This window comes from Dipteris shenzhenensis, chromosome 9 (genome assembly GCF_047967505.1).
Source record: "Dipteris shenzhenensis isolate YYH24624 ecotype China chromosome 9, Dip_SZ_1.0, whole genome shotgun sequence".
In the NCBI taxonomy this organism is placed as follows: domain Eukaryota; kingdom Viridiplantae; phylum Streptophyta; class Polypodiopsida; order Gleicheniales; family Dipteridaceae; genus Dipteris; species Dipteris shenzhenensis.
This window is the reverse complement of record NC_141604.1, coordinates 4,325,424-4,340,965: the sequence shown is the minus strand read 5'-3', so window position 1 is coordinate 4,340,965 and position 15,542 is coordinate 4,325,424. Positions and strand designations below refer to the sequence as shown.

General features: G+C 44.2%; 1 protein-coding gene across 2 annotated transcripts in view; it reads left to right on the top strand.

Moving 5' to 3' along the window:
- The window catches only part of EIFISO4G1 (MIF4G domain-containing protein / MA3 domain-containing protein), a 76,680-nt gene extending 61,824 nt beyond the window's left edge, over positions 1 to 14,856 (top strand). For both annotated transcript variants that reach the window (XM_087378948.1, XM_087378947.1), the window contains exons 8-9: positions 13,044 to 13,286; positions 13,370 to 14,856. In XM_087378948.1, the coding sequence (XP_087235074.1) occupies positions 13,044 to 13,286; positions 13,370 to 14,491 (1,365 nt within the window). In that variant the 3' untranslated portion in view covers positions 14,492 to 14,856. The remainder of the gene's footprint in view (positions 1 to 13,043; positions 13,287 to 13,369) is intronic.
- The last annotated feature ends 686 nt before the right edge of the window (positions 14,857 to 15,542 follow it).

Genomic DNA, 15,542 nt, shown 5'->3' with positions numbered 1-15,542 from the left:
ACAAATAATTATTCAACTATCTGAGAGAGAGGAGTTCCTCCCATGGATAACGCTACTCACAGAAAGCTGAAAGGTAACGCTCAACCACATAAGGAGTAATCAAACATGTCAGATTCGTCCATTTGGAGATTGAATTCATTTCGAATCTTGACAAAGCTGGAAGAAATCCTTTGGTTTGTCCATGCCTGAGAGAATATATTCTGCTACAAGTTACAGCCTTAACAAGACTAAACATGATTGAATAATCCAAGGTTAAGGCCAGGCTAACCTGACATAGATTGGATCCAAGGTTAATGGTAGTCTACCCCAGGTAGACTTATCCATTATATAGGCCGAGGGTCAGCACACAGGTCTAACGGGGGTTTGAAATAACTTAAGGTTGAGACTGAAGCTACCATCATACTGATGGATAGAGCTGGTCCAAGAAAGGTAAAATTAATTCAAGAAAATCAACCTTAGAGCTGATCCAAGAAAGGCAAAATTAATTCAAGAAGATCAACCTTAGAGCTGATCCAAGAAAGGTAAATTAATTCAAGAAAATCAACCTTTCTTTTAAAAAGCCTGGGTTTTAGGAAAAAGTATAGGTCTTTGTCAAAAGCAAAGCTACTTTAGCATGAATGGGCTAGATGCTAAAGATAGCTAGACTAGCATTTAAATAGAAGCCAAGAGCTTAGTATCAAGGGCCTCCATAAGACCAATGGGCTTCGGATGCTTGACTTGGCCTTCAAGCAAACTAGCTTCCACAGTGGTCTTGTTGGAAGTATTGTAATATTTAGGGCAATGGCCAATGTATGAATTAGTTTGGAGGGTTAGGGGCACGTTTTGAAAGGGGGAAGAGAGCAAGAGGAAGAGAGTGAGAGAGAGACACTCAAGTGCGGGTGTGAAAGAATGATGAGCCACACCACAAACTCACTTGTGTTTTATTAGGATTAGGTTTACCCTATGACTGTCTTAAGACAGTCATAGGTGTCCTATCTTTAAATGAAGGGTTGGCAATGTGCCTTTACCCCAACAACCTCCCACCTAAAGGCCAATGTGCCTAAAGGGGAGAAAAAGAATAAAAATTACAGCAATATACAGTTACTGTATACAAGACCATAAGGTAAGAATGGTCTCATCCTAATCCCATGATGTGGCGGCAATGTGCAAACCGCTCTGTAGGCAGGCTCTTAGTGAGCAAATCTGCAGGATTATCATCAGTTTGCACTTTCACAAGCTCAAGTCGCTTGTCTTCCAGTACCTCCCTGATGAAATGATATTTCACTTCTATGTGCTTGGTCTTCTGATGAAAGACCGGATTCTTTGCCAACATGATAGCACTCTGACTATCACAATGCAAAACTGGCATATCTCCTGTAATGCCCAAATCTCCCACCAGCCGAGTAAGCCATATTGCTTCCTTGCAGGCCTCAGTGGCTGCAACATATTCAGCTTCTGTGGTTGACAGTGCAACGCATTTCTGCAACCGAGACACCCATGATATAGCACCTCCTGCAAATGTGAAAATATAACCGGTAGTAGACTTCCGGTTATCTGCATTCCCTGCATAGTCTGAATCTGTAAAACCATGCACCAATGCATCTTGCCTACCATAGCATATGCACAAGTCTTTGGTACCCTTGAGATACCTCAAGACACCTTTCACTGCTTCCCAATGCCGGTTGCCTGGATTTGCCATATACCTGCTGATGACTCCCACCTCAAAAGCAATATCCGGACGAGTGGCAACCATGGCATACATCAAAGATCCAACTGCAGATGCATACGGAACCTTGGCCATTTCAGCCTTATCATCATCTGATCTGGGGCTGTCCTTACTGCTGAGTTTTAAATGTGGAGGCAACGGGGTACTAATGGACTTCCCCCCCTCCATTTTAAACCTCTGCAGTACTTTGTCAATGTACTCTTTCTGTGACAGAAACAAAAGTCCCTTGGACCTGTCACGAGTAATACGCATGCCAAGAATATGATTTGCATCACCCAAGTCTTTCATGTCAAAAGACTTATGCAGTTGTTTCTTCAAAGCACTAATCTCATGCTGAGATTTACTGGCAATAAGCATGTCATCCACATATAGAATGAGTAGCATCAAACTGCCATCCTTTGCCCGTTTGGTGTACAAGCAATGATCGGTCTCACACCTATGATACCCTTGGGACTGCATGAAGGCATCAAACTTCTTGTACCATTCTCTTGGCGCCTGCTTGAGTCCATACAAGCTCCTCTTGAGCTTACACACAAGCTGCTCTTTCCCTTTAACAGCATATCCCTCTGGTTGACTCATATAGATCTCATCATGGAGATCTCCATGAAGAAAGGCTGTCTTCACATCCATCTGACATAAATCCATGTCGTCATGAGCAACAAGAGCCAACACTGCTCTCAAAGTAGTCATCTTGACTACAGGGGAAAAGATCTCATCAAAGTCAATGCCCTTCTCCTGCTTAAATCCCTTGGCAACCAATCTGGCCTTATACCTCGGTAAAGCATTTGAATCCACTTTGACTTTGTAAACCCACTTGCATGGCAAAACCTTTCTGGCTGCAGGTAACTGCACCAAGTCCCATGTATCATTCTGAAGTAGGGAGTCCATTTCTGACTGCATGGCTTTCTCCCACTTCTTTTTCTCTGTTCTTCCCATAGCTTCCTTGAAGCTGGAAGGCTCACCACAATCTGTCAGCATGATAAAATCAGCCACATTATTGGCTCCTGGAACAAACCTGGCAGGAGGCTGTTGTGCACGGGTGCTCCGCCTAACAAAATGTTCCGGATTAGGCTGCTGTCCAGCCTGTTCTTCATGCATGACGGGTGGCTGTACCACCATATCTGGCTGATCTACAGCCCCATCTGTTGGCATATCCAGTGGTACATCATTGGCAAAATTATCTGGCTGATTTTCAGCCTGTATACCCTCTTGAACAGGGTTATCTGCAGCAGCCTGCTGCTGCATATAAATGGGCATTCTTTGCTGTCCAACATCATCTTAAATAACCCTCCTGTATTCCACAGGTTGCACGGGTTCCTTGTGTACACTATCTTCTTTAAAGATGACATCATTGCTGCGTATAATCTTCCGTTTAACGGGATCCCATAACCTGTACCCCATTTCACCTTCGTCACCATAACCCATAAAGATGCATCTGATAGACTTTGGATCCAGTTTGGTGCGCAGTTCTTTGCGTACATGAGCAAAGCACTCGCAGCCAAATACACGTAAGTGCTTATATGAAGGTGGCTTGCTAGACCACACCTCCTCTGGCACTTTCAACTCCAAAGCCTTGTTTGGCGACCTGTTAATAATGTGAACTGCTGTTTGCACGGCTTCTGCCCAAAAGCCATGGGGTAATGCAGCATAAGACAACATACATCGAACCTTCTCCTGAATAGTTCGATTCATCCGCTCACTTGCACCATTTTGAGATGCATTATGAGGGGCTGTGAGTTCCTGTTTGATGCCCTTAGCTTCGCAAAACTGCACAAAAGCATGTGACACATACTCACCCCCATTATCGGATCTGAGGCATTTCAGCCTGCGACCTGTCGGATTCTCAACCTGAGCGACAAACTTCTTGAAAGCATCTAAGGCATCGCCCTTATGCTTCAAGAAATAGACCCACACTTTGCGTGTGGCATCATCAATGAAAGTAATAAAATATTTTGCACCCCCTAGTGATAACTGTGGCATCTCACACAAATCAGTGTGCACTAGATCAAGCGGTGCTCTATTTTGGGGAGTTCTCCTCTTATGAGGAGTCACAGAATGCTTGCCAAATATGCAATGATCACAAGTAGGCAAATCTGAAAAAGAAAGAGACGGCAGATAACCCAAACGTGACAGTTCTTGCATTCCTTTAACAGACATGTGTCCCAACCGGCTATGCCACAACAATACCTTTGGCAGCTCGGTTATGGCAACAACATGATTACCCATACTGGAAACATAAAGAGGGTACAAGGTATCACTCTTAAAACCCTCAGCCACTACAGCCTGGCCATCAGTAATCACCCATTTGGAATCCCCAAATGTGGTGTGGTAACCACTGTCATCCAACAAGCCAATGCTAATCAGATTTTTCTTGATTTGCGGCACATGGCGGACACCATCAAGCATGAATATGCGTCCATCAGGAAGTACTATCTGTATACTGCCAATCCCTGTAATCTGACATGCATAGTTGTTCCCAAGATGAACAACTCCATGAGTACCTGTGTAGGAAGTAAACCACTCCCTATGAGGAGTAACATGAAAAGAGGCACCTGAATCCAAGAGCCAGGTGTGCATGTCATGGCCATCAATAACCAAAGCATGTGCTATTACAGCAGAAGAGCATAAAACATCATGTATGTCACTGTCACTGTCCTCTGCTGCAACATTCACTGCATCCAAATCATGTGCCTTGGCCTTGCCTTTGCCTTTGCTTGCATTTCCTGCATCCTTTGATTCAGCCTTCTTGGCTTTCTGATCCCGTATGAACTTGAAGCACTTAGACTTCACATGTCCCTTCTTGCCACAATAAAAGCATTCAATGTCCTTTTTGCCACGGGACTGACTGCGGGATTTGGACTTACTAGCAGATCTCCCCTTCTGCTGAGTCCTGCCTTTGTCCTGTACCTGTAAAGCATTTGAAGACTTGCTGCCCGCATTATTCTTCCTGCTCATCTCCTCCATAAGGAGAGAGCTCTCTACATCAGTATAAATAAGAGTGACATTCGAGTTTGACAGGGTGGTCTTGAAAGTGTCCCAACTCTTGGGGAGGGTACACAGTAAGAAAGTAGCCTTGAACTCCTCATCAAGGTTCAACCCCTGTGCAATCAGCTGTGTAAAGATGGCATTGAACTCACTCAAGTGTGAGGTCATAGCTGTACCTTCCTTCATGCGAAGATCAACCAGCTTCTTCAGCCAATAAACCTTACTGGCTGAACTCTTTTGAGCATACAATTCTTCCAGTCTGTGCCATAGACCATAAGAGGTCTTTTCAGCCTGTACATTGAACACAAGAGTGTCTGAAATAGTGAGCATGATAGCTGCCCTTGCGGACAAATCAAGCTCTTCCCAGTCATCAGCTGCCATGTCAGATGGCTTTACACCCTTAACCTTATGGGCTTAGCAATCTTCTTTAACAGAAGTACATTCAAGCACTGTTCTGCCCATAATGCATAGTTGTGTGCTCCTTCCAGTTTCTTTATGTTCAGAATCGAAGAATCACTTCCCCCTGATGCCATATCAGATGAGGAAAGTACCTGACTCCCTGGAAGTAAAAAAAAAGACTGAATAAAAATTCTGATTTCTCAGAAAAACCTGCTCTATTCAAGAGCCAGAAGCACTCTCAATGGTGCTGTTTTTACTGTCAGGAAAATCTGCAGCAAAACAGTAAATGACCCTGCAAATACTGTACCTTCTGACACACTGTACTGTGCTCAAAGAGGCATAAAAACAGTAATTTCAGACTGCTGCAGCTGCTCAACAAGTGCTTAATAGTGCATAATCATCTGACAAACCACAAACACTGCTGTAAACACTGCTGTACTGACTGTACTGATCACTTCTCCCACCTCAGATGAGGTATTGCACTGAGTTAAATTGCAGAAACCACTTGACAAATACCCCAAAAAAAAATGACACTTCAGCCTGTCACATAACCTGCAACAGTAAATGGGATAAATCCCAAGCAATCACCCTTATACCAAGGGGAGAAAATGCATCTGAAGATCTCTGTCGGTAACCCAAGTGCTATCAACAAAGTCTGGGCAAAAGCCCCTTGATCTGACACCTGAATCAAGTGGAGAACACCTCAACACTGAGGTAGCATGCAATATGAAAATCTCTCTGACACTTTTACCTGACAATGTGCAATGCATAGACTGCCCCTGTGTACTCAGTAACAACACAAATCACAACGTACAAACACCAAGAAGAAAATCTTTTGAGCACTGTCAACGATGGGCAGTTAGGGACCGAGTAAACTCGATGCGCCCTGACCAAGCGTGGCTCAACTAAGATTTTCAAAGTGCGTACAAAGAATGTGACCTGCAACAAATGTCACCAAATGCACTGCGGAAACAAAGCAAATGTGTGCTCCCTGGCTACACACTGCCTCAAGGCATATACTGCAAACACGTCCAGGTAAAAGCCCTTTGAAATGGTCACCCAAAACTGAGAATTGCACTCAGTAAATGCATAGAAGCTTCTGCAAAACAAGCATCTGACCTTCCTGAAAGACAAGTAACTGCGCAAACACCACCACTGTGGCACAAGTCACCTCAAGCGTGAGGGACACGAGAGTACCTGTTGTACCTCAACAAATGCACAGTATACAGCTGAAATGCTTCAGGAATGCATTAGGAATGCTTCATGTACTGCGCATACATGCACAAAACAGAGTGCTTCAGCACTATTCCTCTTCCAAAAAAAAATTTGTGTGCCTGCTGTACTTTTCTGTACCTGCAGAGTACCTGGTGTACTCTCTGTACCTGCAGTAGGCACGCTTCCCAAAAAAAACTGTCGAGTCTTTTCAGCGAAAAATCGAATGCCCTGATGGAACTCCCTGCAGGTGTGGTGAAGGCGTAGTCCGTACAGTTGTACGACAGTCCGTACGACTGCCTTGGAGTAGCTGCGCCGCTGCGCGACGCCGTTTAGCAGCTATGCAGTTGCTATGCAACTGTAGCAACTGCTGTGCAGCTGCCAGATGCAGCTCCGCCCTGCTGCGTACAGCAGCTGATGTACAGCCGCGACTCGCGTCGTCGCCCGTGCCCACGCCTGAGCTGTTCCCGTGCCCGCACCACAGCCCGCGCCCGCGCTGTCTGCAGCCCGCTTTCGCTATGCGCCGTCGCCCTGCACAGATCTGGCCGCTCGATCCGTCCGTCCGTACGACTGTACGGATGACGTACGGTCGTACGGCGCTGTCCGTACGTCCGTACGGAAGGGGTTGGGAGTGGAGGGAATGGGTAGACTAGGGAGTGGAGGGGAATGGCTCTGATACCAGTTGAAAGGGGGAAGAGAGCAAGAGGAAGAGAGTGAGAGAGAGACACTCAAGTGCAGGTGTGAAAGAATGATGAGCCACACCACAAACTCACTTGTGTTTTATTAGGATTAGGTTTACCCTATGACTGTCTTAAGACAGTCATAGGTGTCCTATCTTTAAATGAAGGGTTGGCAATGTGCCTTTACCCCAACACGTTTTCCTTCTAAGGTTTCCCCCCCCCCCCCCCCCCCCCCCCCGTCCCCAACACACACACCCACCCACCCACCCACCCACCTTGTTAGAAACATGGTGTGAGGAAGAGAGAGAGATAGGCTAGGGAGTGAAGAAGTGATACTCAAATGACAACATAATGAAGGCTTTCATTCATTCATCAAGTATATCATGACAAGTGAAGTACAAACCTTTATATAGGCTACACACTCATAGACTTGCACCAAGTGCTATGGGATAAGTCCCATAGGGACACGTGGCACTCACACATGACTCACACAATCACTAGTACTAGATCTCCTAGTACTACACACTAACATCACATCAACACACTCTTTAGCTATGATGTCTCCAACACCCCCCTTCAAAGCAAAGAGTGTGAGACCCAACACACAAAGAGTCGACCGATCCCTCCTCCACCGCAATACTGCAAAGAGCAAGTCCAACTATCCAACACCTCCCGTGTGATAGTGACTTCATAGTAAGCTTGCGACTGGCAAGGGAAAACCATTACTCGTCACCCCCCCTTACTTTGAACTAGGTGGTCAATACAATCAAACCAAAGTAAAAGACGATACATTCATTTTTCGGGGGACAACCCAAGGCAGAGTACCTCTTATTGACTCCAAATACATTCAATTTAGAGGGACAACTCAAGGCCGAGAACCTTATTGACTCAACACAAAAACACATAGAGCTAAGCATCATCTATCACCTCGAAGAGGAATAGATCATGCAAAATACCAGATGAAGCTTCCTGCTTAGGTCCAGTAGATGTAGCATAAATATTCTTGAGCATGTCTAGGTTCTCCTTAGCTGGAGTAGTGAGGTGAAGTTGATAAGCGATTTGTTGACCAACCTCACACTAATAAGCGCCAGTGCTTTGTCATGCTGCTTATCCCTAGCTGAAGGTAGTGTGGACGAGGGCCTCGACTTTATCAACCCAAAATGGCCGACCAGCCAATGGCTGGTTGGCTGGCTAGTAGGGCTGGATATAGTGGCCCTATTGGCTGACTTGGGAGAGGCCAAGGCTGCTTGTAAAATGCGCCTTCCCCAGCCCCTTTTCCTTGCTTGGTGCATGCCTATGGGGGCTCCAAACCCTTGCAAATATGCTGTGTGGATGCTGCGATTTTTTGACAAGGCAGCCAATTGTTACTGCAATCTGGGCTTGACCCTGATGCATGTAATAGGGGTGGGGGTGTGTGCGGAAGGAAGTAGCATGTGAGTTGGAGAGGAGGTGGAACGGGAGGCATGAAAAGGAGATGGGGTGGATGCGGATATGGAGATGGGTGGAAGAAGGAGCAACTATTGGGGAGAGGCGAGTTGGGGTGGGATGAAGACCGGGGGTGGGGTGGGCGAGTTAATTAGAAGCGTAGGGAAGGAGCAAACGAGAGCTTGAGAGACTATTGTGTTGATGATTTGATCATTATAGGCTCCAAATGGATATCTCAATTCAAAAGCCAAAGGTCATTTCACAACTACGACTTTGCTGATATGACCTAAGGATCTAGTTGAAAGATTACGTGTCTTGTTTGGTTCTTTCTACCATGATTTATGTTTAATTTTTTTGGGAGAGGAGGGGGGGGATGCTATGTCCAAAATAAGACTAAGCAAAACCTAACCGTGATTGAATAATCTAGAGTGCCTTTATCTCTCAATTTAGTAATTTAATCATATTACTTTTGAGAAACGGCTATATACAAGAAAAGTAATGAAGAAATTTTGTTCTATCCTATGTTGTAGTTGTATCTTTGGAATTACGGCTTTGGGTATGTTTAGGATCGTTGGAATGTGGAATCAAAGTCCAAAGTGGGACGCTTCGAAGCCCAGATTTGCTGTATTGTTGGAGGTTGCTCTTAGGTACCTGTTTAGTTTTGGTTTTTTCCCTCCCTCTTTTTTCAAGTAAAATAAATAAATAACTAGCTAATTAAAAATAATGATAATAATTGTTTTTCTTGTGGTTGTGTTGATGCTTCATTTGTTAGCACTGCCGTCTAGGCAACGCTATAGTTACACTTCTGTTAAAAAGTGTCCCACACAGTTTCTTGCCAAGTGGCTTCCTTCCATTTTGGTTTAATCTCTCTCTCTCTCTGTCTCTCTCTCTCTCTCTCTCTCTCTCTCTCTCTCTCTCTCTCACACGCACACACCGCGATTTATGCACGGGCTTCCATCATAGGTGTTGCAAATTAATCACTCAATCATCTTGACAATTGTTTTCCTTTGACAGAACCAATTTGAAGGCAGTGCTCACCAGTATTGTTTATCTTTTATTTTATTTTGATATTTAACCTTATTCGATTCTCTCTCTCTCTCTCGCTCTCTCGCTCTCTCTTTTCTTTTTTATACATTTTTTCTTTGTATCTTCATTTTTGCCATCAGAACTTTTGTTGTTTGAGTGGGATTTCAAAGTTTAGTAAGCATGAGGTTTACCCAAGAGATTTTGTAATCTTTTGAAACCCAGATGGAAGCCTATGCCTGGGTATTGATGAGAACATAAGGGTTGCTTTGCTTACTAAGCTATTTTATCTCTATTTCTCACATTTACTAATAATTTTAGTTAACATCGGTTACAATCTTCTTTGTACTTTTGTTTAAAATAAATAAATAAATACAATTTATATATCCATTCTAGTCTTATGAAGAGGGGCTGTTTGTGTGTTCTCTGTGTGTGTGTGTGTGTGGAGAGAGAGAGAGAGAGAGAGAGAGAGAGAGAGAGAGAGAGAGAGTTAGGGTGTGAGGAAATAATGCTCAAACGAAGACATTAAGAAAGGCTTTCATTCATTCATCAAGTATATCAAGACAAGTGAAGTACAGACTACTCACTCACATACTAGCACCTAGTGCATATGGGATAAGTCCCATGATGACACGTGGCACTCACACATGACTCGCACACAGACTAGTACTACACACCAACACTTCACACCAATACACTCTTTGGTTATGATATCTCGAACACCTCCCTTCAGAGCAAAGAGTGTGAGACCCAACACGCAGAGTAGACCGATCCCCCCTCCACCGCAATACTGCAAAGAGCAAGTCCAACTATCCAACACCTTCCGTGTGATAGCGACTTCTTAGTTAGCTTACGACCGCGAAGGGCAAACCATCACTCGTCACTTCCCCTTACTCTGAGCTGGATGGTCAATACCATCAACCAAAGTAAAAGACAATACATTCATTTTTGGGGGACAACCTAGGGCAAAGTACCTCTTATTGACTCCAAATACATTCAATTTATAGGGACAACTCAAGGCTGAGAACCTTTATCTAACTCAACACAAACACACATAGCATAGGAGCCTAGAAATCCCAACCCTAGTCAAATGGATCCTCGTTGTCAAGAGAGGGGCCATGAACCTTTGTTGTAGCTGCATGTATCTCTTCTGTTGAGTTAGATAAAGGTTCTCAAGGCTGAGAACCTTTATCTAACTCAACACAAACACACATAGCATAGGAGCCTAGAAATCCCAACCCTAGTCAAATGGATCCTCGTTGTCAAGAGAGGGGCCATGAACCTTTGTTGTAGCTGCATGTATATCTTCTGGGGGCTCTTCAGATTCAGCTTCGTCTTCAGCCAGAAGATTGGCATGATGCTTCTCTTGTTCTTGTGCTTTCTTCTTGAAGCAATGGGCTTCCATGTGTCCTTTCCTCTTGCAAAACCTACAAATAATGTTCTTCTTGGTCTTCCATTTGCTTGTGGAAGAAAATGCTTGATCAATAGGAGAGGCAAGAGCGGCTTCGTTATTGCGACGATCCTTCTCAATGAGGAGGGCAACCATATCATCAAATGTGGTAGTGGCAAGACGAAGGATCTCAAGAGTGTGCTCAAAGCGAGAAATGCCATGCATACTCTTCATAAGGACGGCCATCTTATTTTCATCATCAGGGACACTCTTCAAACTTGAAAGTTGTTGAACAAGAGATTGCAACCAGGCTAGATGATCACTCAACTCATCGCTCTCTTCCATTTTCAGATTATAAAATTTGAGCTTCAAAAAGACTTTAGAGTTGGTGTTTTTACTACCAAAGAAGGTCTCGAGGCGACTCCAAATCCGCTTAGTTGTTGACTTGAAATCCACATGATGGATGAGAGAGTCAGCTAAGCAAAGACCAATGAGGGTAATGGCCTTAGCTTCCGAATGCTTTGGTGTTACTGATCAAGTAACTCAATCTGGTCAACTTTCCAAACTCCTTCACGCATAAGGAGCAGCTGCATTTTGGTTTGCCATGTGGGAAAACCTTCCCCCTTGAACTTCTCCACGAGCAAGGAAGTAGAAGACAATGAAGTCATGATGGCAAAGACGTTCGTGAAGGCGGGCAGCAAGCAGAAATGAAGACCCCTCAAAAGGAATGGGCTAGTCTCGGTCTCCAAAACAGGACAGCAATCTCCTCGTGTGCAAAAGAGCAAATATAAATGTGTAGTGGTGCTCCAAATGTGAACCCGAATCAGAGAACAGCTAACATATGCCTCGAAATGTGGAATGGAATGCTGCAACAGGTCCAAACCTCTCAAAACGGCTAACAAGAGCACTCCGAAATGCTGTAGCAGCTATCTAAAGTAGAAGACAGCTGATGGAGATGTGTTGAAGGCCTGAAAACAGCTCGGAAATGCCTCTATTGAAGGCGGTTATGCAGCAGCAAGCTCAAAACATCGGAAATGTCTCCAAAGGCCTCGAAGCGTTGCACAAAATGCTCACAGGTAATCGATTGAATACACAGCAGCAGCAAGATGAGGCTGTCTTGGGCGTCGAAAGACTCTGAAATAGCCTCGAAATAACCCTAGGAACCCTCACGTGCTGAAGCAAGTGCTGACCAGCTAGCTTTCAGGCTGCCAAAGCTGCCTTAACCTCCACATGTGTAGGCGCAGCTTGCAGGAGCTGCCGACCAGCAAGCAAGGAGAGGAAAATGGGCACTTAAAACACTCGCATGAAGGCAACAAAGGAGGCAGCAGGAGATGAAGCAGTGGCTGGGTATGGAAGATCCAGAAAACGGAAACTAATGGCTGCAGAAAGAGGTAGAATGAGGCAGGGCAAGAGCAACTGCAATGACCTGCGACTTCTACTAGAAGTGTGTGATGCAATGAACAGTTTGAGCTGAGGGGTGGGCAGGCAAGGGTGAGTTGAGAGCTATGGCGGCAAAACTGACTGACGCTAGGGCTAATGGCTGCTCCAAACCTGTTTGAAGTCATCCCCTGGCTGAGCCATGGAGCTCCGCTCAGCCATTAGCAATGTTGAGGCAACGAGAGAGAGAGAGAGAGAGAGAGACTAGATGAGGGATTATGAGAAACAGGATAAATTTAAAATTCCTAAAGTTCCTGCTGATACACCATTGTAACGTTGCACTGGTCTAGAAAACAAGTGCACAGGTGCACGAGGGCACTGCCTCCTGGAATATTGGGAAGCACGCATAACATAAGTATATAAAGCACCTCATAGTCCTATTTAGAGTATATGGTTAAATTTAGCTTGACAAAACCTAATTCCTAAGCAACCTCTTAAAAAAGATTTACACGCGGAACTTCACAGATGAAGAATCCAACTCTTTAGTATAGGCAGCGCTAATAAAATTCCATCATAGGTGAATGTGATGATGGATACATAATATGTGCGCAAGTATGAGGAACTACCAGTTATTAGTCTTTATTTGGTGCTCATGTTATATGGACAGAATGCTCTGATACTTTGAATTATAATATGCCTTGGTTTTTGAGTACATGCATTTACTGAGTTTTGTATATAGACAGAATGCTCTGATACTTTGAATTATAATATGCCTTGGTTTTCGAGTACATGCATTTACTGAGTTTTGTGGTTTTGAAAATTTGATCTTGGTACTGTTATCGAACAGAGGCTTTTAGGATCTGATTCTAAGAATCCTCCTGCTGAAGAGAACATTGAAGCACTTTGTCAGCTTCTCCCAACGGTTGGAAAGCAGCTTGAAGAGAGTGCCAAATCGAGAAATGCAGTTGATTCATATTTCTTGCAACTTAAAGAGCTTCGTACCAATCCCCGCTTGGCCCCTCGTATAAAGTTTATGGTTCGTGACACAATTGACCTGCGAGCCAACAAGTGGATACCACGTCGTGAAGAGGTCCGTGGTCCATTACATATTGTATCAGGTGAAGTTTGTTCCTTGGTCGCATGTGGAATTTATTCCTTGCTTTCCATTTGCAGGTAAAGGCTAAGACAATCAATGAAATACATGCGGAAGCAGAGCAAACTCTCGGTCTTCGCCCTGGAACAACTGGTCTGAGAAATGGGCGAGGTGGTCCTGGTGTTATGGGTATGCCAGGAATAGGGAACAATTTCCCGCTTGCCAGACCAGGTAGCATGATGCCAGGGATGCCTGGTCTTCTGCCGCTCAGTGGTAAATTTCCAGGGGTTGCACCGCTCATGCCTGGCTTTCCTGGAATAGAATCCGAAGTATGGGAGAGTGGTCGTAGGACCAAGACAGGCAGAGAAGGGTCGATACCACCTCCAAATACAATGCCTGGGCGACTGGTCAGCATGCCCCCGCCAGGATCAAGACCCAATAGTGCAAGCTCAAAGCTTCTACCTCAAGGGAGTGGAGGGTCATATTTGGGTAGGCCAAGTGCACTTCTTAGTGATTCTGCTGCAAAACTTCCCACACCAATTCCAAGGCAGAATGCTGGGATCCTGGAATTAGGTGGTCAGGGACAGTATGGCACAGCCCCAAGAATCCCAGTGAGCATGCCTGAACGGGAAAGATTAGCAGCATTGCCGCCAAAACAATCCTCAACAGTTGCGTCCTCACCTCCTGCTGCTCTCCTTAAGAAGTCTGAGTCTTTGTTGAAAGAGTATCTGTCTGTTGTTGACCTGAATGAGGCAATGCTTTGCGTCGAGGAACTTCAGAGTCCGGATTTCCACCCCCACCTGGTTCAATTGGCAGTTTCAATGGCTATAGAAAAACAGGAGCGAGATAGAGAGCTTATTAGGAAGCTTTTGGAGCATCTACACTCTAAACGGCTTTTAGCTGAAAGGGATGTAAGGGCTGGTTTTTTGCTAGTGACTGAGAACCTGGAGGACCTTGCAATTGATATACCTATGGCACCTATGCATATTGGGGACCTTATTGGAAAGCTTTCACTCTCTGGGGTTGTTGAATTGGGGTTGCTGGTTGAAATTATCCAGAAAGCAGAGGACCCTGTGCTCAAGAAAATTGTATATGATGCAGCGCTTAAGGCCATCAAAGCAGGGCCAAACTCAGAGAGAGTATTAAGCCAGAAGTCTGAATTATGGGAATGTGAAAAGCTAGTTGAAATTGCAGCAAGGTGAGCCTTCTGGGTTATGGAGACAGTCAGTGATGTCTTTTGGTACCTGTGTGGTTATTTTCATCCATTTCACAACATAGTTACTTTGTTGTGCTGAATTATTTATTTTGAGAAACAGTACAGTACTATTAAAAGTTCTTTTGCAAGTAAAGAGCGCATGCAGTGCCTTAAAAGTATACAATCAAAAGGCTTACAAAAGTTGAGTTGTTTATTTTTGTATATTTTACGGGAAAATTGAAGATCTGTTTAGTAATTTTAGCTGATCAGTCTTCAGAAGTGACTTCCTTCTGTGCAGCACTTGATTGCTGTTGGAGTTTGGTGTTTGGTGAGATTTCACTGGCACATTTTTAAAGAAAAAGATTTATTAGCTCTCAGTCGTCTCTTGTAATACTTTGAAGTTTCGGTTTGGGTTGAAACAGTCTTCAGTGAGTGGCATGATTCTTATCTGTGTTCAATTCCTTCTTTAGTCAGCATGGGTTTAAATTACTCGATTGTAACAAAGTTTTGAAGCATAATTTTTTGCACATGGAAGACAAGTTGTATATGCAAATTGTTTGTAAAATATTTGAGCCCTTTAGAATTTGGAAAGTGTTCTGTATGTATGAACACACTCGCAATGTAGGTCTGGAAAGTGTTCTGTATGTATGAACACACTCGTAAAGTTTGGCGATGACATTTTCTAGCATTAGAAAAATAGTGTTATATTCCCTTGCTTCAACTGTGATTAATGTACAAAAGTGAAAAGCATTGTAATGAGCACTTTCAAACTTGTCTAGTGTAGATTCCAGCAGAATGTCTGTCAGCATTCAATAACGTCCATGTTTGCCCATTACGTTTCTGTGCTGTTGGTAAAGGATCTACTGATATATCTGCTGTGTCAAAAGAGTTTGCAGAGCATGGCTCTTCTGCCAATGGTGTGTCTTACTTGGTCTTTGATGTTGCGCTCCTACAATGGAGTTGTCAACTTATGTTTGTCACTGGAGGAAGGTGATTATTTTGGTGCTTGTTTATTGACATGAATGAGGGCTCTTTTGAATGCTGCAATTGTATCGAAG